Here is a 26,148-nt window from a genome sequence, read left to right on the forward strand (position 1 = left end):
TTATCATGCCGCAGTTCGTGGTACCAAATAATTACATATTGATAAGCTGAGCTGCTTGTGTTGCCTCCACCCACAGGCTATTAGATGACGGAAGTACTGCACAACGATTATTTTCGGGGAGATTCGAGCTCATTGAAAAGTTATTTTTGGTGCAGGAACTACAAACTAAACCGAGGTGGGGTGAATTGTTTGTAGTTGATCTTCACTTATGTAAAGTGGCTGCTAAAATCATCTATCACTCACCTGGATTGTCGAAAAGTGTATCGTGTTGTTTAGATACAGGCGTAACTTAGTAAAAAGTAATAGTAATATTTTTGATAAAAGCAATTTTGTAATCCAAGATGACGACTTCCAGTAAAAATAAACTATCATCAATAGTAGTACAGCATTTGGTAGGGGGTGGTCAGCAGATTATCGAAGTTCACGATTAACTTCATTGTGTAATCAAAGACGGCTTCCGGTTAACCCCAAATGCTGAAACTCTTATTAATATGAGTTAAATTTGAAAAGGGGAAGTAAGGATATGCCGGAACTCAGTGTCTGACACCATTTTGGAGCCCAGCATGGCGACTACTGATTACCAAAAAACTTGAACTCCCCATAGAAACATAAGCGCCATTTAAAAGAGCAAAGCAAGTATAAGAAGATGACGGAAATCGATGTTTGAAGCCAATTTGCGTTTATCAGGCCTCATTGACTATACCACAAAACCCGCCCAAAATGTGTATCATTTTGAAGGAGCTAACAAGTAAATGATAAAAAATAATATTTTCAATCATTTGGCGACATTATATAAATCCACATGATGATAGCTGCAGTTTAATAAATCCTTCCTTCTAACATAAAATATCAGAAAGTGAAAATTTAAGTTGTGGTCATGCTCGATCATCAAAAATAAAAATTTCCTTGCTCGACTCATCGAGCCATCAAATGAGTGTTTTAATGAGAGTCTTGTAACTTTTTTTATTTTAATCACGAAACAAAAATGCAAAAAAAATGTTGGCTTCAAAATTGGTGCCTGTTTTTAATAAATGTGTTACCGCATGTAATGTTTTTAGATAGGTATAGACTTAAGTGTTACAAAATGTAGACAAGTTTGATTAAATTCGATGATCTTTAACCTTCATATTGATGCTGGTTTTCGATGTTTTGTGGAATACGGAAGCACTCATTTTGGTCTCAGAATGGCGTCGATCACATATTTCGGTCATCTACTGAGCATCTCCTTCCAAAAGATACCAACATTGACGTTTGTTTTCAGTATTTTGTGGGACCTAATGGCATCAATTATCAATTTCCGTATTAAGTAGATTATCCCTAGGGTTGTGGTACCGATGGCACCTATATCTAAAATCTCGGGAATACCGTCCCATTGTTGTTACCGAAAAACCGGTATTGAATATATTTGAGAACCGGTATTTTCGGTATTATGCAATGGAAAATATAACTAACCTAACCTTTCTGCAAATATACGAACCTGTTTCAAAACATCTGATAGTAAGGTGATATTAGAAAATTATCGAATATAGCTCCCATTGTACATATCTGGATATTTCATCAATTTATTCGAAATTAATTATGGCGATTGTGTATTAGATTTGTAGATTTACAATTAGCATGAAAAAAGGGAAAAATTGATTTTTTTAGTATCTCCTCTAAACGACGTTCGGATTAATTCTCATTGACCGTTGTGTGCCGACATAATAAGATTGTGAACAAAGTCGCGGTTGTATTCATTGTACCGTTAAATATTAATCTATAAAAGAACGAATGCCAACTTAGTACTTAACCTTGATCCGAATAGAACATCTAGCGATTTAACCGATCAGCGTTGTTTGATTGCAAGTGATTTACATTTAAAGTCAGATAAGAAGGTATATGTTTGCTCATCTGCATTTTCATACCACAAACGCTACTTTTATTCAAATTTCATTTGTACTGGATTGCGCTGTTCCGTATTTCGGCATGATATCTTTGATGCACTCCAAGTTAGTACGTAATGCAAAATCGTGTAGACGCACCTTGATTTCATCATCATCCACTGTTCCACTTATTGCACTATTGGTCTAATGCAAGTTTGGTTAAAGTCAATCACAATGATAATTCTCGAAGTGGAGGCACTTTTCATCTCGGTTTTTTTCTCGTTTCACTGCACAGCCGGGGAAACTAAACTATACTATTTGTGCAGTGGTTAAGCAACAAAGTAATAGGAATGAATTGTTTCCATTATTGAAAGCTATAACAGAGGAATTTTTGCTTCTGTTCTAGCGAGATGAGAAGGTAGACAGAAGTATGTGAAAGATTACTACTAACATCATATTAGTGCTTTTCAGGTTTTTTTTGACAAAAACCTTCCAGTACCGGTATTTTACGGTACTAAGGGCTTGAGCACCGCGGAACTTGTTCCCGCCATAAAGGGTCGGTACTAGGAAGCTTAATTACCATTTTTAAATGAAACCCATTTTTATATGTCATTTCAATGTTTTATAGTAAGCGTTAACTGCCGTCATCTACAAACTTTCCAATCTATACTGAGGAGCCAAAGCGCTTTCGACCGAACAGTCTGGCCTGATGTTAGCTTGAGCGAGCTCTAACTTCATGCCATCATATTACACGATGTAGCCCATAGCATTGAAAACACTTGCTAACAAAAACAATCAGGTTCAGGAATTTCTTTTGACATAAATTATCTTCTATTATTCCATCTTGGAAGCAACACGAGATCATGGATCTAGATACACGCTATACTTAGCAACCGACATCTGCACTCATTGTTGAGACAAGTAGCGATTCGGAAATTGAAACTGTCTACAGCTGTCCTCAAGATGTTGTGCAGTCACCACTTTTGTGGAACCTTGTCGCCGATGGTTTGTTGAGAAAATCTAATAATCTTGGGGTTTTAATTTTTTTTACATTTTACATAATAAAAATCATGTTTTATAGTTTTTAGCCTAAAACAGTAATTTTTTAAGTTTGAAGAGCTTGAAATTACCTTTAATTTGATAACAATCTCATGAATATCTTTGTGGGCTAATATCCTCCAAATGAACGTATATATTTTAACGAAAAAGAAAATAAATAAACATGTCTCTAATACAGTTTTCAAAATAAAAAGGCTAAGCCTCTAACATGGAAACATTTTTTGAACCACGCGCAAAGATGATTTTTATATGATAATCCCCCCCTTAAAAAATGATATGAACAATTCAAGCATCTTTTGGAGAAAGTTCTTATTCGTAGTCGAGCAACAGCGTGGTGGAAAATAATTGTGAAATTTATTCCCAAAGGTGTCCGCGTTGCCTATAAGGAAACGAAGTGCTTTAGACCGATCAGACTGACCAGATGTTTGCTGGAACGAGCACCCGCTTCATGAAATACAACATGCCAATGTTGTCCATAACATTAAAAAAAGTTCAGGAGTTTTTCATGACATTAAAGGTACTTTTGACAACTTTACTTTCGAAATCATTTTGGAAGCATCATAAGGTCATTAAGTACCATTATAAATTACCAACTGGATACACGCTATGCTTAGCTTACGCTCATCGTTGAGATATGCAGTGGTTTAAAAATTGAAACTATCTGCGGATGCCCTGTAAGGTTCATGCACACTTTCTTGACCCTTTAATTTCGGCGATATTAAAGATTGTCGATTTGTAATCTCGTCGTGAAATCAATTTTGGATTGGCAATTAATAAAAAATTAAAGGGTACATGACACGACCACGGCAACATCGAAAAGATACCCGAGCAAACGAAAAGCCCATAATACCCCTATGGTCATGGGGTTTGGCATGGGTGTTTGAAATGGGTTCAAACCATGAAAACACCATCACCATGGTCCGGTAGATCCCATATAAAATACCATATGATGGTGTATTTAAGGGTTATTGAGACCATTTTATGGTGTCTTTTTAATTGTGAATTTTGTCACGGACCATATTTAAGGTCTTTTCAAGGGGCTATGTGGCGTTTGAACCCATGAGTATTTGCTCGGGTAGCCCCTTTCAAGTACGTGCAACACAATTTGCGAATGAATCTTAAACTGTCGAAACTATTGACTGGAGACTACACTGTTTTAATAGCGGCTTAAACTGCGTCCATTCCAATTAAAGCTTAAGCAGCTTGAAAGTTCTCTAAGATCTGTATATGAACTTTAAAGTGTGTTTTTTTAAGTATTATATGAACTTTTGGTTGCTTGGGCCATGCTCTCTGTCTTTATTTTTAAACTAAACTATTATTGCAATTAATCAACCATGTTTTGGCATTAATCGATTGCAATCAGCAACTTCGTGAAAAACAGTTTATTAGCACAGATACTCAGACAGGATAAAACGTGTCCCCAATTTCCCAATCTATCGAGCCTGAGTGTATGTGTTGAATGCTCTTTATGCCTTTAAGTATTCAAAACACAGCTCTAAACGTGTTTCGAATGCAACAACAAAGAAAACGGTAGCGTACACCAGTTTTAAAGTACGAAACAAAACTTTTCGTATTGATAAATCAAAAACCTCTGCGCGGGATGTGATTTTTTCGGTTCCAATTTCACTTAACTCCTATAAAACTACGTTACAGAATATTATACCTTAAGGAACCTGATTGATATAAAATACTAATGTTTGCAAAACTGCGATAACAATAAAAACCAATAAGTGCTTTATCTTGGTCATATTGCATTACACTTGGGTTGACTACCAAGAATCATGTCAGATGCCTCAGTGATAAAAAACGCCTCACGCATATTGACCCACAAACCACCGAAAACATGTATCAACCTAACCCACACACATACAGAAAAATAAATAACTTTATCCCAACGCAACACACACATGTCGCACCATGCAATCCCAAAAACCATGCATGATGTTTGTTTTCATTTTTCTGGTTCCTCTCCTAGCTTTTGTAGATGACACCTCAGTACCCTTGAATGTTTCCATAGCCATAATGTTGCTCGTTTAATATTTGAGCGACGAATTAAAAAAAGAACACGCGGGGCACCTCTATTTGTAAGCTAGCCGTAATTCATTGAGTCATTTAGATGCGAGTGTGTGCATTAGAGTGGGACATGGTTATGTGAAAAAAATAAACTTTTGCTCCGAGTATTTTTTTTTTTGGGTCCCATTTAGCTCCCAGAACAACTCTGCAAATTTTTAGCTTGATCGGTGAAACTATATTTTTGCGCCCGCTGTTTAAAGCTTACATGGGATTTCGTATGGGGAAATCGTCTTTTGCAAAATAATTCTTCCAAAAGTCGCCCGTTACATCCTAAAAATAAACAGATGTCTGATTTTTATAGCAAATTTGTTAAGAAAACATAGTCTAGAAGACCGCGAAACGATCTGATGCTAGCATCACTGCTGCTGACGGTCGAATTATGCACAAAATTTTTAATTTTCTCTTATTATGTACAAAAGAAGCCTCAATTTATCCCTCAAAACTCTTGCGAAATTACCAAACAGTATAGATAAATGATTTACACCTATTAGGAGCAGATTAAAACAAAATTGCGTATAATTGGACAACCAACAACAGTGGTGCTAGACAAAATGAATATTTTATCAATTGTCAGAGCATCAATCGGTTTCTGCTTAATTACCTTTTTCTCAAGCGTCAGATCGTTTTGTGGTTTTCGAGACTTTGTTTCTTTGTTAAATTTCCTTTAAAAGCCACATAATGATTTATTTTTAGGAAGTAATGCGCGACTCCTGGAGGAATTATTTTATGAAAGTTAATTTTTCCATGCAAAATCCCATGTAAACTTTAAACAGTGGGCGCAAAAATATAGTTTCAGGGATCGAGCTAAGAATTTGCACAGTTGTTCTAGGACCCAAAAGGTACCTAAAAAGTTTCTCGGAGCTGGAATCTAATTTTTGTTCCACCTTACTGTGCATATTCCAACGTTGCCGAAAATCTATTGCGTCTAGCGCCTATTGTACAGTCTGGACAATACAGTCAACATGTTGCTCGTTTGGCAAGTGAGCATCGACTGGTACAAAAAGAGCATGGGTGATCTGTATAAATAACTTTCTCGTATGTGATGAAACGCTTAGATGCTCCTTTTTAACGGCTTTGCCTGAAATAGGCTTGCAAGTTTCGCATTTTTCTTCATTTTGCGAAATTTAATACGAAACACGTGCACATATTTGCGATAAGATAGTGGAAAACTATAGCGATTAAGTTCAGTAGAGCGAAAGTTATTCGCATTTGAAAACTGGGCAAATGTCTCAGCAAAAATTTTAGAAACGGAATCCCAGTATTGAAACGTTAGAAGTATTCTACTTCAAAATGCTCAAAAAGAAATTTTTGGAGTCAATATTGCATAATTTTGAAGTAGTTAACTTCGGAGATTTAGTATTAGCATTACTAAGTAATAAAGTATTAGCATTACTAAGTAACAAAGTAATAAAAGTTTTACAACAAAGGCACCTTAAGAATTAACTTTCAAAAAAAATAGAGACACCAAGTCTACAGAAAAATTGTTGAAAATGTCATTTAAAAGAACTTTGTTGAGACTTACCATTTTTTACTAAATACAACCGAAACGGCGGTTTTTTTTTATTATTTTCTGTCTTCTTTCCGAAAAACAAAAGGTGGTCACGAACACACTCATATTAGTTGATTTTTGTCTAACAGTGTAAATCAGTGTTGCCACAAATAAATCTGTACCAAGAGTTGAAAAATCTTTTCCATCTGTACTTTTCTAGAAAAAAATCTGTACCGGATTCTGTACCAATAAAAATAAAAAAGCTTTAAAAAACATTTAATATATTTATTTCTCATGCGTTTGATGATGTTTGTACATAGTTTTTGTAAATTTTGAGTGTAAACTTTCAGTTAAAACCATTTTTGAGCTGACGCCACGTTGATTAATTCAATTTTTACTTTTTAAGATTGAATTCATCGTGTCGTTATTAAGTCGATTCCGAAGTTTTGTTTTATTGTTGTTATATTGTGAAAAAATCTGTTCCACGGTAGCTGAAGAGTGAGGGATCGTGAGAATGTTAAAAACGATACATCGAAGTGCTGGAAACGCAAAGGAACCGTTAATTTTTTTCATGCTAGTTATCTTTGTCCACCAATCTTGCACGTGTTCGTTTTCTGAAACTGCAATTTCATTGCAAAGTAGCTTAACTTTTAAGGTACGAAATTCATTTTCTAACTCTTGAAAGTCTCCATCGTAAAATCCTGGGAATGCCTCCAAAATCACGCTGACGCTTGGTAAACTAGAAAATTGTGTTGGATTCAACCAAGCAGCTGCCTGAAGAATCGGATCATTGAAATCGAAACGCTTTCGGATTTGCTTAACCAGCTCTATGAAAAAACTACGACATATGTTCCAGAAAATCTGTTGCTTTTCGCCATCAACAAACTCAATCGCTTTTCCGGCTGCCATTCCAACATATATATTTCCCAACCTTGAGATGCTTTTCAAAATCTTTAAAATTGGCTTGAGACAACGATTTAACGTACGATTCCTCACATATATTAGTAAGAATCGTCAAATAAAACTCTTTCAATTCGTTGTGCATCATCGTGAATTCAGGTTTTTCTGACTGGAACATGCGGTTCAGTCTGTTAATTTGTGGCAAAATATACTCCAAAAAAAGCAAGAGAGGCTTAGTCATTGCATCTTGTAAATAAGATAGTATCCTGCTAGCGGTTTGATTCTTATCAATATTGTATTGAACATTAAAAAACAGAATCAACTCGGAGAATCTGACAAGACATCTTTTGACTACTGCCTCCAAGGATAACCATCGAGTGACAGATGGATGGAGCATTTTGAGAGGTTTTAGTTCTAATATTTCCTGAATCATATCGAACTCGCTTGCTCTTTTCGGACTGTTTGATACATAGCTGTATATATCCCTTAGAAGCTGCTCGAGATAGTCAGGAATTTTTCCGCAGGCGTAGCTAGCACATAGCGCTAGCGAATGACAAGTGCATTTGATGATTACTAAATCAGGACAATCGATTTTCAGCAGCCGCAGCACAGAGTTTGACCCACCCATCATCACAGCTGCACCATCAGACGCAAAACCTTTTAATCGATTCTTGTAAGGAATGCCGTCCTTACGGAATTGTTCAATGATAGCGTTGTAAATAGTTTTGTGATCAGCAGCTCCAAGCGATACGGCTGCGTAAAACACATCACGTACTTCACAGTCACCTTTTTCGCCCACGTTGCAAATCCTTACCACCATTGCCAACGTTTTTGTGGCTTTGATATCCGTAGATTCATCCACGATCAAAGAGAAACTACGCTCCTTCATTTTGCTCACCAGTTCGTCATGTTGCTCTTCTGCTAACACTCCACCAACAATAGCGGTTGTCTTCGTCCTACCAAGCTTCAGTTTAGCCAATACCTTGGAGTTAGGGTGTTATTTTCGACTGCCCAACAAGAAATTTTTAATTCTGCTTGTGTTGCCATAATTTCGTCAGGATCTTGAAAATTCATGAAACCATCCAGGGTGATATCATCGTTTGCCAATACTACTTTTGAAGCAGACTCAATGTGACGCTTAGTAATAAGGTGCTTTTTCAAATTTGATTTCCCACCTCTCTTGATGCAAAGCTTATCGAGGCATACTTTGCACCATGCAAAGAAATCATCTTTCTCGTATCTTTCAAAGCATTGATATTCTGACTCACGAGTCCATTCATTTTTGTATTTTTGAATTTTTTCAGTGCCAGTTCTTAGTTTTTTATGAGCTGGTCCAGAATCTTCATTATCAGCGTCTGTGTCACTAAGTATCTCCGCATCGAATTGCTTTGCATTTTCCTCAGCATGAGAGTCGAATGTCCCATCATGCTGTTGACTCGGCTTCGAAATGTTCTTGACTAGAAAACATCAAAATATAATAATAACATCACTACAAACGTATCTTAGCTAATTTACATTTTTCGACAGTTTGCCTTCTGGCAAAATAATCAGTCAAAGTTGTTTTGCGCGACATCACTTCACTTTTGCACAACCATTCAGCAAAAAAGCCCAATATTTACTTGAATGAATATATATTTGAATTTCTGCTGCCCTCTGTGAACCTATTGTACATTATTGTCAAGTACTCTAGGGCATGTTCAGGAGCGTTTTATTTTGTATAGGAGTTTCAAAGTAGAACTGGAACTGAAACATTCACATCCCCAGCAGAGCGTTTTGTTTTATTATTTCGAACAGCTTTGTTTCAAAATTTAAAACTGTTATACGACTCCGTTCTATTTGTTGCTGATTTTAAAACACGTTTAGAACTGTGTTTTAAATACATGCAAAGTTTTCAGCACATACACTTAGACCCGATAGGCTGGGGAAAAAAAATTGAATGCAGTAACGCTGAAGGAATGGCGAGACATGAATTTTAAACTGAATAGAACATCCGCTAGAACTGCTGCTGGGGACAGCAAGTTCTAGTTTTAAAATTTTCAGTTTTATATAATAGAACTGTCAAAATTATGAATCTAGAACTGAAACACTCCTGAACATGCTCTTAAAGAGCATGTAAGAAGCATACTAATAGCTGTTTATCGATTAGTCCATTTAATATTTTACGATACGTTACGCTACTCAATAACTAATGGAGTAATTGTTATATTTTCGAAAGTTGTAGATACATCTCATCTGTTCGCCACTCTTTGTTCATAGACTCTCTCGAAAATACTTTCAATCGAGAAAACCCAGTCAACGAAACGACGACTAGGCTGTTTCAACTAGAAGCCGGCGAGCGGTGGGCTATTACCAAGTAAAGTTCAGCCGGAAATCTGGCTGGTTCTAGTTAGTATACCGACTCCAGTGACACAACAGATTCTAGCTAGAATCGGTTGTCACTGGAGCCGGAGTACTAACTAGAACCAGCCAGAATTCCTGTTCATTTTTCGGTTGAACTTTACCTGGTTGGGACCCTCACACGATGCGTTAGTAATGTCATTACTGAGAAGTAATGTCACTTTTAATGATCGCGTAAGGCGAGTAGTCAAGCAAAATACGCTGTGATAAGCGAACCCTACACTAGACCGGAATATTGTCTATAAATATATTAACAAGGCAGCATCAATACATCATTCCAATTTGAATTCTACAGGATCAATATTTTCAAAATAGCTTCACACAATCAATAGTAAAGCCATACTATAAGCAAAATACGCTGGGTGGGATATATTCCTCTGCTCTTCATAAAAAATTTAGTCATGGAAGGGTATCACAAAAAACATCTTTTTATTCAGTAGCTGTTCGACGACATGTCCAAGCGATTTTCGTGTTTCTGGCGATCTACCAGATAGTAGCTCTTGAGAAAAACAAGACCCATCAATTCCAATAAATTTAAGCAAATATGCGCAATAGACAGCTCATTGGGTGATGCTCAGCGGTCAATGTAACCGCAACGGTTCAAACTTATCTGGTGCAGCAAATATTCTAATAAAAAAACTAAAAATCCTTCGGCCTAAACGGTTGCAACTGGAAGCGTATATAAACTGCAATATCAGTATTTGTTGTACTCGATCTCGGTACTACCACCTGCACTTCGTAATGGATTGCACTACATATTTGAAAATAAAATTGAAATTTCAATTTCTTTTGAAAAATATGGAATTTTTTATACAATATAGTGTGTTCCGTTGATCGACTTCTGCAATTCATGACGAGGGTTTAAGCATAAAGCTGTCCTCGTTGAGCATGGGTCCAAGATCACCTGCAACAATGCATATTTTCGGAGTTAGATATTTGATCAAGAATATCATATCATAATCACCTTAAATTTTGCTAAATCGGAGATATGTTTTACCAAACCTGTGTTTTTAATAAATGTGTAACTAGAATAAAACAAAATAAAACGTGTAAAGCCGAAACACAAGATAAGATTGAAAACAGTTCTGATGTTGACAACCGCAACAGATGTGTCTTGTCAGAAAATGCTGTTAATCGAGTGGCGCCGCCTGTGACTGAACTGAAGTTGATGGTTATGATACCCAGTAAACGAAAAGACGAATAGGCTGATTTAAATAGATTCTGGCGAGCGGTATGCTATTGAAAAGCGGCTTGCCTCGCACCCGCCGTAACATGCCGTTTAGTGTAAAAATAATGTAGGTACTGACATTGTGACGAGGTGCGAGAAACCAAACTAGCAGGCTTCTCGTATCCTGACAGTATCAGATCCACATCCAGCTCAGCTTTTTGCCGCCATTCCCTTAGCAACCAAACCCAATATTTGCACACTGTTTACTGGAACGCAACGCTGCTGTCGTGTAAAAAAATCTGTACAAATCTGTACTTTTTCAGAAAATTCTGTAATCTGTACCGTACAGAATCTGTACCAAAAATATGAAAAAATTCTGTACCTTTCTAGATAAATCTGTACTTGTGGCATCACTGAGTGTAATGGATAGCTCTTCTACTAATTAGCCTAATTGAATAATTGTGCAATTAAAGCAATTTTAATTAAAAAAAAATCCTTGAAGAACATTTTAATTAATTGACTTGCAAAATTGTGGATATTGTGTGCACAATATTCTTGGATTGAATAAGAAAACGATTGGTATTATTTTTTATAGCAAAAAGCTTTGTGGCGAATTTCCCGTTTGAAAACTTTATTTGCACGAATTCCTGTCCTTGGTTACATTGTATTTACCAACATTTCCAAATGCTCAATCTTGTTTATAATTCGAGTTGGTCAGCTTATGTATGTCTTATCCGCGCGATGCCTCAATACTGGAAAAATAAAACAACAACGAAAAGTAGGAATAAAAAGAAGTCAATCGCTTTTTAGATATTTTGATACAATCTGGGTGCTCTTTACGACAAATGACTTAATGTAATTTGAATATATCTCATTATAAAAATACGCCAACCATTCACCCAAGAATCACCACAGCCAAGTCTTGCTACATTGATTCATTAGTCTGTTTTCAGAGTAGTAAACCCATTTTCCCACACAAATCTAACAGCTCCGTTTCCTTGATGTTTAGTAGCCGAGAACAGCAGAGACAATCAGTTTAGCTAACATAACTCCATAACAAACCGAGTTTTGCAACATATGACCCAAGGTAAGCCACTGCAGCCGAACAATTGCAACCAACCAACGACTGTTGCATACAGTCCATCAACGACGACAATGCGTCCCTTCCCCCCATAGTTGTCAGGCCGTCCGTTGTACTGCGCAAGAAGTTAATTTACACCGATTTATCATTGTTCAAACAACGACCGCAGTCACATTGGACCACTGGGTTTGATCTCGTGGGAAGTACTGACGATTCCTGACAGCTGGTTTGCTCAGAATGGTACCAACCGACCGAACGTTCCCTGACGACTTGCAGTGACAATACGTCGATGGAATCCACTAGTCGTTATCAGCTGATGGTTCTCACGTGCCAGTTGCTGTCAACAAACGATAACGAGCTAATTGATCTACGAGAGCAAGATTTTCAACAGCAGCTTGCGGACGACGACGGACCATCAGGTTTCGTTGTCTCATTTCGTAAAGCTCGTCCGTCGGACGCGTTACTGAGAAGCTCGAACGGCATCACGTGGTGTCTTTAATGAGCCACACTTCCTTTGGTATGTTTAAGTGCATTTTTAACCGAATCGCATCACCAGTCAAATATTACAATTTGGTTGACTCAACTTATTCAGCACAGCATCTACGGAAACGCAAAAAGTGTATGGTTGCAACGACCGCCGAGCACGTTCACTCCCCGGGAGGAAGCATTACCCGATAGTAGATATTTACAACAGACGTTCGAATCTGGCAGCAAAATGCATCAGCGGGATTCAACGCAAACCTTCGAAACCAGCACACTAGCACTCCAACGGTTACGTGTCATTACGTTCGATTAGTAATCACATGTGTGTCTGTCCGTCTGCCTGTCGAAAGTGGCTGATGCTCTGCGGCTCCGTAGCCTTATAGGCTTTTGCGTTGCCCTATGGTAAGATCAACTAGTCGTAACCGAACAAAAAAGGAAACCAATTCACTTTCAATTGAACGATGATGGTGCGTTACGGGTCTCCCAACTCCAACCGGGGTTCGTGCCAAATTTGGTCAAAATCAAGTTTGTATATCGAAAGATGGGTTAGGGATAGTTGATTAGGTGAAGCAGCGTCGATCATGTAACGGAATCTATTAATTAGCTGTTGCACGTGCCAAAAAGAACAGTTGTATTTTCATGTTTTTCAAATCACGTTTTGGCGAAAGGAAAATGTGAAAATCATGATGGTGATCATGATTACATCGTGAGATTAGTAGGTGGTACCCGTACTTGCGCGAGAATGCTGGTTGCGCCATAAAAAATGCAACTCTGCTCAGTTGTTCACCAAAACAACGCGTCGACACTTTCCACCAAGTCCACTAGAGATTGGTTAGCTAAGGCGAAGATTTCGGTATTTGTACGGCCTACCATTTCCCCGTGCTCAAATCCGATTGAAAGTAATGGTTCGTGATGTTTATGACAATGGTAAGCAGTATTCGTCGGTTAAGTCAGCTTTAGGCGAAATCGGTGTAAGAAATTAAAGAAAATTCTTTGCGATTAAATTCCAAAGTGAATGAAACTGGTAGAGTTTTGGCACTTCTCACAAAAATAACTCGAAAAAATTTGCCTTCCCCGGGCTATCGTTATGCCACAAGGGCTCTGTATATCTCATTCATCGGTATGTTTCTTTGCATTCGTTGGCTCAATTGGGATGGTTCAGAATCCGTATTACAATGTACAATGACCTAAGATCTGAAATGATTTCGCGATCCCAGTACAGCATGCAACTATTTTCCCTAAAAATACTTGTAGTATGGTACAAACTGGTTCACCAGGCTGTGCTTTAATGCGAGTTCTTGGTACACAAATCTGGCCAGAGCATTGTAACGATAGAGATAAGCTGTTTCAGCTAATGTCTGACAACCGGCAATAACATGCTCGATCATTTCTTCTACTGCATTACACTTTCTGCAGCGGTTCATTACATTATAGAGCCACAAATCATATTCGTAATATAGTCCGCAAAACAAGATATCACAAATCTGTTACTCTTTTATGATTCAGTTCATGTTGTCTCATTGCTCTGAGCAAAAAATGAGGGAGTAACCAAAACATAACATATCGCGATAAGGCGAAGAGAAATTACGAATATCATGATAAAACTGCTGATATCATGAATATGAGTCACATTAATGCATGTGTCAAGTTCAATAATAAGCTCAAACATATAAAGTATCACATGCATACAAATTACGAAAATCGCGACTAAGATCCACAAATCATGAACATAAATCACATCACTCCGATATGAAACTAGCGAATAAAATATCACGAAAGCGTGAATAGAAATTACGAAAATCGTTGCGTAAGCACGGTATACTTCGTAGATTGCAGACTGATGACTCCCATTTCCACCCAGACTACTTGAGGAGCATTGTTTGGGTATAAAGGGCGAACACGAAATTATTGCGACATATTCAACAGGGCATAACTTTTTTACCATTGGGTAAAAATCAACCAAATTTGAGCTGGAAGAAAACCGGGACTGGAGAACAAAATGACGGAGAGAAAGGTGAAGCGGATGATTGTAGCAAATCCCAACGTCTCAAGCCGTGATTTGGCTAAAAAGATCGGCATGTCGCAGAGCTACGTCAAGAATGCAAAGAAGAGAGCTGGACTACATACATACAAAGTACAGAACTTCCCAAACCGCGACGGCTAAAACTCGGGCACGGAAGCTCTACGAGAAGATGCTGACAAAATATGGCTGCTGTGTGATGGACGACGAGACGTATATAAAAGCCGATTTTAAGCAAATTCCGGGGTTGGAGTTTTTCACCGGCAAGAGCAAGTTCTATGTGGACGACAAATTTAAGTAGAAGAAAATGTCGAAGTTCGCCTCCAAATATCTCATTTGGCAGGCCATCTGCTCTTGCGGACTGAGGATTGAGCCTTTCGTGACAAAGATCACAGTAAATGGCGAGATTTACTAATCTGAGTGCCTTGAGAAGCGCCTTTTGCCGTTCTTGCAGCAGCACGACGAAGCTCCGCTATTTTGGCCAGATTTGGCATCATGCCACTATTCTAAAAGTGTCCTGGAGTGGTATGAGGCCAATTCTGTCCATTTTGTTCCAAAGGACATGAATCCGCCAAACTGTCCGGAACTGCGCCCGGTGGAGCAGTACTGAGCAATGATGTAACGGGAACTTCGGAAGAGCAAGAATACAGTCAAAGACGAGAAGGATATGTTAATAAAATGGAAAAAATAACTGAGAAACTGGTACCGGATGACACTGTAAAGACTTTGATGGAGGGTATCAAGCGAAAATGCGTTCAATTTTACACTCAAGGCTCCATCGATTAACTTTTCTTTTGATTTTTGAAGTAAATGTATGTATAAAACTACCCTAAAATTTTGGTTTGATTTTAAACATTATAAGAAAATTGGCATGACATTTTCGGTGTCGCAAAAATTTCGTGTTCGCCCTTTAACAATTGATCCAGTCCAAGCGAGAATTTCGCCTGAGAACCACCACTGTGGGTCACGACCATCTTTACCGTAACTTGGGATACGGGAAAGGAAGCGTTGATGTGGTACTTACTTAACGGAAGGCCCCGACTCAATGACACTCCCATACGTACCACGGATTGGGTAGTGGGTGGGTTGTTAGTCAGGATTCGCCTCAAGCAAGCGATGCGACTGAGAATATATTTTCGTGCATAAAAAGTTTTAATAGTTTATTGACTGTAGGATACGTAGATGTTCTAGATGTGAAGGCGCTTAAACTCTGGGTAACCCTTTATAAAAATTTCGTTTCATCGAAAACCACTTGAACTCCGGACAGCCAGCTGTCGGGAGTGTTGTCGACAATATAAAGTGGACCATAAACAATGAGTTTAAAAGCAGTATTGTGGACCATAACTAACAAACTTTGTCTCATATTACCACGCTCTGTATCCCCTTAGTCTAATACGAACCAAATGATTTGAGTTTTTCCTTTTTTTGGTAGGAGCACAATACTGCCACTACACGCAAAAATGTCCATGTTCTATGGAACTTCCTATATACATCGTACAATCGTACGTAAAACGGCCGATTGCGTCAAAGCACATTCCATTTATGTCACTATTTATCATAGGTGTTCCTCCTAATAGCGTGGCAGAATTTATAAATGGTCTTTTATAGGTATTATCACAAGCATATTGAGATCCCGTAACTTGAAATTTTCCACCTCGTTCGAGTAAACGTTGCGATATAACAATGAAGATGCGAAACAGAAAAAATATCGATGCTGCGTTCCCAAACGATATTAATATCACGCACGAATCAAACACACTCCGTCTCCAAATAGTACGTACCTATTCTTAGCTCAGTACAATTGACAGACCATTTAGTGGACTAAAAGTAAAGCATTAAATATAAGAATAAAACATTTGTTTTGAATTGTTCTTGCGAATTGTCAATTCTCAACCCTCATACATAATTCATCATCATTCACTCAGACAAGACAATGCGTATTCCCCAAGCGCATTAAAGACCCAGTAGCTTCGTTTCCTAGTTGGTCAAATAAACACTAAACAAACAAATAAATTAGTTTTCTCGGTCCAAAGAACATCAACTGTCGGATACGTATTCCCGTACAAGCTATGAAATCAAAGAATATATAAAATTACATACGAAAAAATATGTGCAATCCAGAATATAACGAAATGAAAACTGCTTAATTATTGCCATTAAAAAAAGATCGGAAAAATTAGTTGCATAACCAAGGTGGTTCATTTTCAAAGACAGCACTACTGATGGATCACTTTAGAAAAAATAGCTGATAAGGGACTTTTCCTTCATCCCACCAAATTTTTGTTTGCAAGTTGCATCTTGGGACTTGCTAGACTCTAACTGAGACACCTTCGCTTACGTCTTCTTGTGGTAAGTCTTCTACGACACCCATAATGGAAGACATCAGTTGAGTTCATAGCGTATTGAGTACGTCTCTACTGCGAGAAGCAACCAACGAGCACCGACGTGTGACACCATACACGGCTTTTCGGCAATGACAAGCGACATGCAGGATGAAACGCACAAATCGAAATAGGTACTTTCGTCGAGTTAGTTTAGTAGTCCATGTTACAATATATTTTTTTTTCTTATCGGCCCATTCCCAAGCTTTAGGTGATGCCTTCCCACTTCAGTTCGTTAGGAGAAATTAAAATGCAACGCAAAAATGTTTATATTCACCCGGTTTTTTTTTTAATTTCTCACAAACTTTGGCTTTAAACTGTGATGCTCCGTTCCATTGAACTTAAAAAAATAGTAAAAATCTCATTTTACAATATTATTAACGCACTTCCTGTTAAAAAGGCCGAAAAATTGAGTCACTAAGGTTTTACAGGGTTTATTGCACGGTTTTGTTTCTACATGGTTTTCGCAATTAGCACGGTTTTTGCACGGTCCTTTTAAAGACAAAGGACGTTTTAAACAAGGCTACATCCATAAATGACGTAGCGTTTTTTGAGTGATTTTTAACGCACCCCTCCCTCCATCGTAGCATTTCGTCACAAACCTCTAAATACCTCCCTCTAATTACGTAGCTTGACGGTAACCCTCCCCCCTTGACCCGTAAAAAATAAAAAAATAAAAAAATGATGTTAGTTAGATGAAATGGGTAATATTGTTGTGACATCAAGTCAACTCCTATTCCCATTAAAAAAAGCTACGTAGCATGAAATAACCCCCTACCCCTCTGTCGTCACACATCATCACAAAATACAACACTCCCCCCTCCCTCATATAATGCTACGTCATTTATGGATGGACCCCAAGTTTTTTTTGCAATTAAGACGGGTTTTGCTTTTATTCCAAGTCCTTTTGAATGCAAGGAAGAAAGAAAAGTGAGTGAGGAAGTGGAAAAGGGTGCTCTTGAAGATTCCTTCTGTCCGGCACTTCAACAACGTGGTTGTTTTCGAGACAGTAGTAACGAGTAGACGCCAAATGTCTATGTCTGACGCCATTTTTTTAAAAACCAAGTTGGCCACTGCCGGTTTCAGGGAATTGAATAAAACATAATCAGTATGGGTATTTCCGGAATGGGATTGATGAGTTGACGCCAGATATCGATGTTTGAGACCATTTTGAAAACCAAGATGGCGACTTCCGGTTTAGTGAAATTCTGTAAAATCCAATCCAAAAATATAGGTATTTTTGGAACGGGCTTGACAAGTAGACGCCAAATATCAATATCTGAGGCCATTTTGAAAACCAGTTGTTTGCATTCAAAAGGACTAAGAATAAAAGCAGAAACTGCGTTAATTGCATAATCCGTGCACAAAACTGGTTCTAGAAGTGTTGGTGGACACGGCTCGCAGAGGGGTCATTGTGTGTCGATTTGTCGGTCGGCTTCGTCATCGTGCACAGCCTAATTAAAGAAATGTATAAGTAGAAACCTATTAGTGTTAGCGTAATAATAATTGTAGTTTTTTAGTACTAGTGTACAATTGTTATGTGCTAGTCGTATGTCTTTCTGCATCAGCTGAGTCAGGGAATGATAGAATAGTGGGTAATCCTGTCTAGCATTCATCGGTAATTTTTTGTCGGTGTTCCATTCATGAATTCGATTAGATTCATTCGGGAAGATCGGATTAGATGAATTGAGGTACGATTAATTTACTGACGCACGTGAACCATCCGTTCCCGGTCAGTATAGCATGATAAAATTCTGACAGAATTGTCGTTAATGGTAAATAATTAGCATTAGCTGTCATTTAGACGAGTTCAAATAGTTTGCTTGCATGTTACATGTGTTCATTTCTTCTACTTCATTAGTCTGTTTTTGTTGTATTTCTATTAGTTTGCTATTCCACTACTCATGTTTACTAAAAATAATATCGGTCAATTCATACATTTCTAATTAATCTCTTTGCATCTTTTTCCCTCATTCGGCAATCGGATTCACAGTCCGCACGCGATCATTTAAAAATAAACGTGAATATGCGAATGGCCCCACGGTTATAAAATCGAATTGATACGCGCGAAGTTACATACACACTAGCACACGCGACGAACACGTTAACATACAAACGCTCGAACCCTTCGCAATCATCCACGCACACCTGCGCCTCCACTATCACAAACAGGATAATGCACCGATGACTTAGTGAACGATTTAGCACACTAAATTTAAAAAGGCGGTCTTAAGAGTGATCCACCTAACGCCCGTGTTCGCGCGATCATGAATCGATTTATGTCCGGTAGTCCTTACTCTCGTCCCCAGCAGCTTAGGTCCATGCCTTCAACTGGACCAATAAAAAAATGACGCTGATATCCACTAGATAACATGTTCCATGGTGACATGACCGGAAACTCTAGTGATATGGAAAAATTCGCTCTCTTCTAGTATCTGAACCGTTCCCCTGAAATTTAAGTATCAGATTCACAGTCCGCGCGCGATCATCTAAGAACACATGCGGATATGCGAAAGAACATGCGATTATAAAATCGAATTTTTACACGCAACATACAAACGTCCACGCGATCGAACACGTTAACATACCAACGCTCGAGGCTTTTGTGATGGTACACACGATCATCAAGTTCCTACGCCCGTACACATCTGAACCATACACTGCCCATAATAGCATAAGAGTCCCATATGGAAAAAAAACAGCAAGCCGAGAAAAACGCTGTTCAAGATTTACATTTTCATTGAGCCTTATGGGTGGGACAACCATGTTTTGGTATTTTTTCGATTTTTTTCTAAACAATTTTGGTGATGTTATTTGTGCATTGTGATTCAGTGATGATACAGAATACAATCCAACAAATAACTCAATTTCGACAAAAATCGATATGGGACTCTTATACTTTTATGGGCAGTACACTGAATATCACATTCAGGATCATGGTCAGCTGCAATGTTTAGTGGGTGACACTAATAGCGGTAAGCTTGAATCTAGTTGGTACCGCCACACGGTACTATCTTTGATTTTAGGCCTGAGTTTAGTCCGGCCTAAGACGTTAGTACCTGTCATTGCAGAAATGGCTGCATCCCGAAGCCAAATGAAAACAGTGTAAAAGGCCGCCATGTTCCTCTTGCATGCATCTCAATAATTTGAATCAACTTTTCGAACTTTATGTGCAATATTATGGCCCATGTTGCACACAAACCATATGAGGGCAAGTAAGCAAGTTTTATCCCGTACGATAAACAGGTGTAATCGAATTTTAAATGCATTTTTTTAAATATTCTTTATCGTCCTATATCTAGAAGGTGCTACACGCTCATTTCAAAACGCCACATCGAAGAGTTATATTGCAGGTTAGCAGAAGTCGAATCATATTGAAACAAACTGTCGAACGAAATTTTATAATTGGATTCAGAGATGAAAATTGTTTTCGTTCGTTAGTTTACCTATGGCTATCAAAATGAGTGAAGTTTAATTTGCTCACAATTTTTTAGTTATTTTTACATAAGGAAAAGAATATATAATCACAATTTGTTCCCTTTTCTAGTTGTATCTTCCCACAAAGAACATCATAAGCAAGTGGAAGTTTATTTATATTACTACTGCTTTTGAAAGAGTTCAAAACTAAGATTGAATAAAAAATTGTAAATGAAGCCATGCCATATAGCCTAAGCAACACTTTTAAATATGACGGCAAACAAACTGTTACAAATATTCTCATTTTGATCGTTATTTAAATGTTATCGGAGCTTGCTTGTATTGTTTCGTAGCATATCTTGAACGATTTGCATTTCCGCGGTAGTACAAAATTTCGTTTAATTCTTTATGATAGAACAGATATGCACAGGGTATGAAAGAGCTGTGAAAGCTGAGACTAGACAGATGACTTGGCAAAATGACGCAAAAAGTTGAATACGGAAAAATCGCTTAAATCGTGTCGGAACTTAAGGGGGGTTGTGTAAGGTATTATCGGCAAAAAATTGGATACTATATTTTTTTTTCGATGCAAAGATTCTTTGTCTTTTCAGTCAGGCGCCACATCGAAATCTTGTTTTGCGGTATACACCATAACTCAAAATCTACTGGACGAACGTTGATACATTTGCACAGTTGTTTTTCACAGCATTTCACAAGTAATTAATGGAGCTTTTATTTTTTGGTCGATTTTCGATTTTTTTGAAGTACTTTAAAACCAAAGTCCGATTATTTCTAAAACAACGATTAACATGTTATTGTAAAATAATAATATTTAGCAGTTTGCAAAAAGCTCTTGTAGTTGCCTGGGCAATTATGTGAAGAAGAAGAATTGTGCAAAATTCAGAACGATTGGTCCAAGAAATTTAGTCTGCATCCAGTATCAGGTTCAATTTGTAAATTTATTATTTGTCAATTCATTATCAGACAGATGGCAGACTATAGGAAGTAACTAATTATAATTTTTATTAATTAAAATTACTGGACTTTTGGTATTTCAGGCATTATTGGATAATCGTGCTGATAATTTGAATTACTTCATTTTCAGCAAAGTAGGTCTGTCAAATTCTATATGCATGGTTAGTAGACTAGTTGGGTAGGATGGTATAATAAGTCCCACCAGGCTAAAATTTCAGATTTCCATTCCACGGACGACATAATTATCTGAAGCAAATAAATAATTTTTATAGCATTTTTAATCTGTTGCAGAACAGCAACTGATACAAACTTTTCAAAAGATGTAAGCTTCCACTCTTTTTCTATAAGCATTTGATTTGATTTGGAACAGTTAGATTTGGCTGAACTGACAAACTACTAAGTGTAATGTTAGAGAAGCTATTCAAGCCCTTGGAGTGGCTAGCGCCTAACAATATAACTCTATAACGTTCTCGATAGTATGCACCATTATTAGCAAAATAACGTTTTAGTCAATTATGGATCTTAAATAATAAATTGTTTAAGCGGTTGCTCCACTGTAGAATTTTAAAACAATCGATTTTCTATTTATTAGTCTAAAATGTGCTTTAGGATGTAAAAAATTATATCCCAAAACATGGAGAACGAAAACAATTCAAAAATATAATTTTCGATTTTGCCACAACGCTTCTTATGTATAATCAATGTGTACTGCAAACTTTAACCGCGTTTTTCTCGAAACCACTGGCCGGAAATGTAACTCGAGCAAATGATTTTTGGTCGCTTTGAAATTTTCACAGTTTATTCAAAATTGATTTTTCTAGTCACGTACGCAGGGTTAAATTTTTTATTGCTTACCTTTTTATTGATTAACGGTTTTGTGTAGATTTTTATGACATTCTCTACGTTTTTTCACTCAAAACTGCGCCATTTCGCTTAAAATCAAAATATCGAAAAAATCCTACGTACATCGCTATTGACATAAGGAATCAGAAAAACTTTAGTTTTTAGCGCTAGGTCAAAAATCACGGGAGATAGATTGTTCGAAAAAATTATTTTATTTGATACAATACTTATGTTATAAATCCCATTCAACAAGATGTCGATTCACCATTTTATTGAACAATAAAAAAATTCTCGAAATAATCAGACTATTAAATGGCATAAACAGTGAATTTTAAATTAACTTTATTGTACAGTTTTTTAACATAGCCGTGTATTGCTGATCAGAACGCAGCAATGCAAATGGCAGCATCATGTTACCGGAAAAAGACAAAAATATGCAAAAATTTGTCATGCTTCTCTTGCATACATTTCGTTATTTTCAATCCTCTCTTCGGCTTTCTTCTGGATAAATATGGCTCTCTTTGCTCGCAATAAAGATGGCAATAAATAAGCCATAAGGTAGGAAAGACAAGTTTATCAGGTAGGAAAGACAAGCACTGTCGAACTACACTAATAAAATAAAATACCAATTAATGCGTAGAAAACTACGCATTTTCAATAAAAGTGGAATAACCCATTAAGACTGTGAACCATTTGGTGAAATTCTTAACTTTTAGTTAAAATCTGACACTTCGAAAGTTATTTGCAAAATAACCCTACTCTAGAGCATGGTTAAAATTGACAGCTCGATGGTTAAAATTTTGCACATGATGCAGAATAAAAAGGTGGCAACATTTTCTGTACCTAATTAAGGTTGTCAACATTTTTCAATACAAAATTAAGGGATAAAGATGGAAACGATAACGTGTTGTGTTAAGATTTGTTTGGGTTATTTCAGGATGTGGATGTTTACTTTTCGAGGGCATGACTGTCATACTTAATGTAATAAGAAAAAAACTAATTTTAAATATCTACAAATGTTCACACCTCTACCAACTTGTGCTAATCGCAGCTGTCAATTCTAAATAACTATCCTTATGTCAACTTTTGAAATGGTTCGCTCTCTCGGTTAAATTTTTCCATTCAAGAGAAATGAACTTTCGAACCGTCAAATTTTAACTAAAGATTAAAAAAATCGCCAAATGGTTCACAGCTTAAGTGGGTGAAGAGTTCGTATCCATAAATGAATACAGCTTTTGTACGTCAACCTGGATATGTTTCACCCTTTATTTTTCGCAAAACTGTTACAACAAAACTCGTGAAAAATATCCATTCATGAAAATCGCGCCAGAATGAAAAATACTGTCAATGATTTTTTTCTGAATTAAAAAAAACATAAAATAATATTCATTTCACATTCTCCTTAACTGCCGCTAGAAGCATTACTGTCCCATGTGCTATGGGAATCCCTATACACATGGGACAATTATGCTTCTAGCGGCAGTTAACTACTTAACAAAATAAAACCGCCAACTGGATATATTTTTAATGGCTGGATCTTTTAGCTGCTCTAAAAATGCCAAACGCATATTTGCAACATCTTCAGTAGTTTAAACAGCCGTTTTTATGAGCATTGCCGAAATGTTCCGTTTTCGCCACGTACTGCAGGCCGGTAATTTGCAGCTTCCGCTACGAACCTTAGTTTGCAGGTTAACTCGCTTAAAATAATTCTTGATGACTTTTCACTCATTATTAAGATCAGTATATCCATTGACATTATCTCATCGAGTAGTTGTGAAATGAATAAAAAGCACCAATTGTTAGAAGCAATAAAATACCCATTTTTTGACAGCTCGAATAACTTGCGAAAATAGGCAATTTGAATATATAAAATGGGTAAAGATTTTTTACCGTGTTTATCTACCCGCATTTTTTTTATTTCCTCGTTCTTTCCTTCTCTCTACACGCTTGATTCCAATCGCACATCAAAGGGTTACAGTAGAGCACGTTTGGATAAATTGAGATCAATTCAAATCAAAGTTGTTTTTGTGAATTAGAAACAGAACTACAATAAGAATTTTTCTGATTCTTTTCTTTTTGCTTATAGCTAGGAGAATAAGCGGGACCATTTAATTCGTTAATATAAATCGATAACATATTTTCACGAATTATTGCCTATATATCTATCGTATTCCACATCAAAGAAAGTAAATAACGGAAGAAAATTGTTTTTAGGGGATAGATCCAAACAAATGATAATTGAATATAGATCGTAAAATGCAATGTTTTATGAATTTTCTTACACTCGTGGTTAACAAACTGAATCAGAATGTTAACAGCTTAGAAATTAGCTCCACAAATACCCTAAGCTCAGATTAAATAATTGATTTTAAATATGTGCAATGTACCAATAAGAATAAAATCACATAAAACATCTAAATACAAAATATTTTGAAATTTATTGCGAACACAACGGTGATCAATATATTTATATCGATTTTTGGCATAAATCGTTCAAATTTGCATTGATGAATTATAGAAATATATCTATATTCTGTCTGCCACAGTGCACGAAAAAAAATTAAATATAACGCTCGTGAATATAAATGATCATTCTGTCAAAGTTTAATTTTCTGTTTGATCTTTGTTTACTTTTTATTTAAACCTCGCTGAAAAACGTGTATAATTTTAATTCGCAGACCTTCATTGATAATTGATCTTTATTCCAAACTTGTGAAAATTCACTTGAAACGAAAATAAATGTTTTCCCCCACGTCGATAGGTATCATGTTCAATTAGAATGACACTCACAGTTCATTTTAAATTCAAAGTGAAATATTTTAACCAATTTTTTAATCAAAGTATGAAATCTCGACAAACATATAATTCCGGCTTAAAAGCCAACTGTCAAAATTCTCTTTGAAAGGGAATTCCGGACAAACCGTTACTCGCCAATCACAGATGTTGGCAGTAAACAAAAGAGAAAAATTTTCTCTTACATTAACTGCTATGAACTGTGTTTATCCAGCGACGGTTTGTCCGGAATTTCCTTTCAAAGAGAATTTTGACAGTTGGGTTTTAACCAGTAATCATATTTTTGTCGAGAAATAACTATCATGGCACCAATTACAACCGATGGTTCAGCCACCTCTAACTCGACGAACGCCTATTCAAACTGAATAAAAACATGCATTTGTCTATCATTTTATTTTCTTTTGTGCATATTATGTCACTACAAAGTACTGTACATCATCGGCCAACTTTCAACTATCCAACACGTTAAAGTTCTATGTTCAGAAACATATCGGCAACAAGTTGACAAAATTGTTCTCAAACCCTATGGAACGAGATATTTGGCGAAGAAAAGCTATTTTACTGCATGAAAATATCTGAATGAATTTACTCATTTTCTTTAACTTGAATTTGTTGTTTTTTAACATTGACGTGTAACGCAGATCAGAACGCAGCCATATAAATGACAGCATCGTTTGATTAAAGCTTACCAAATATTTTAGGCTGGTTTAAAAGATAGTCCGGTTTAAAAACAGTTAGTACGGATTTGTGCTTACGGCTATAAGTGTTCAAAAACAGTTTTTACGTCAAGATAATGTCGAAACCATCAACTTTGGAGGTGTAGTATTTGCTAAAAACTTTTGTACCACAATACAGTGCATCATTTGATGAAATATGTTTTAGTCATTAATGGAAGTAAGGATAGGGATTCAACTCTTCAAAAAACATTATTTAGAGTTATGAAATCTTAAATTCCAATAAGGGAAAATTGGACTGAACCACTTTGCGCATTAAAGATACATAACCTAACTTAAATTAAGTTTTTTTTTGTGTTTCGAATTCATGTTGTTAGTAACTAGCACCATATGGGTGTCTAGTTAGGCTATGTATCTAAACTTTGGCTCCCTAGTCAAAAGACAAGAGTTCGTTTTCGCTTCCTCGCGAGCAAACCTTAGCTTCTGTATTTTCTTCCCGGGACATCACTCGGGACAAGTCAGTTGCTTTGATC

General features: G+C 36.8%; 2 protein-coding genes and 1 long non-coding RNA gene across 3 annotated transcripts in view; 1 reads left to right on the plus strand and 2 right to left on the minus strand.

Moving 5' to 3' along the window:
- The window catches only part of LOC131693855 (uncharacterized), a 293,967-nt gene that overhangs the window by 1,340 nt on the left and 266,479 nt on the right, over positions 1 to 26,148 (plus strand). The window lies entirely within an intron of this gene.
- Positions 6,781 to 8,377, minus strand: LOC131688348 (uncharacterized; the record flags this gene model as incomplete). Its single annotated transcript, XM_058972554.1, has 1 exon — positions 6,781 to 8,377. A coding segment is annotated over one exon (1,008 nt), but the record flags the coding sequence as incomplete, so codon positions are not given.
- Positions 8,401 to 11,349, minus strand: LOC131693864 (uncharacterized). The gene is made up of 3 exons (XR_009306342.1): positions 10,745 to 11,349; positions 10,595 to 10,684; positions 8,401 to 10,531 (listed from the first exon to the last, which is right to left on the minus strand). It is a non-coding gene; the product is annotated as an uncharacterized LOC131693864 (long non-coding RNA).

This window comes from Topomyia yanbarensis, chromosome 3, assembly GCF_030247195.1.
Source record: "Topomyia yanbarensis strain Yona2022 chromosome 3, ASM3024719v1, whole genome shotgun sequence".
NCBI classification, from domain to species: domain Eukaryota; kingdom Metazoa; phylum Arthropoda; class Insecta; order Diptera; family Culicidae; genus Topomyia; species Topomyia yanbarensis.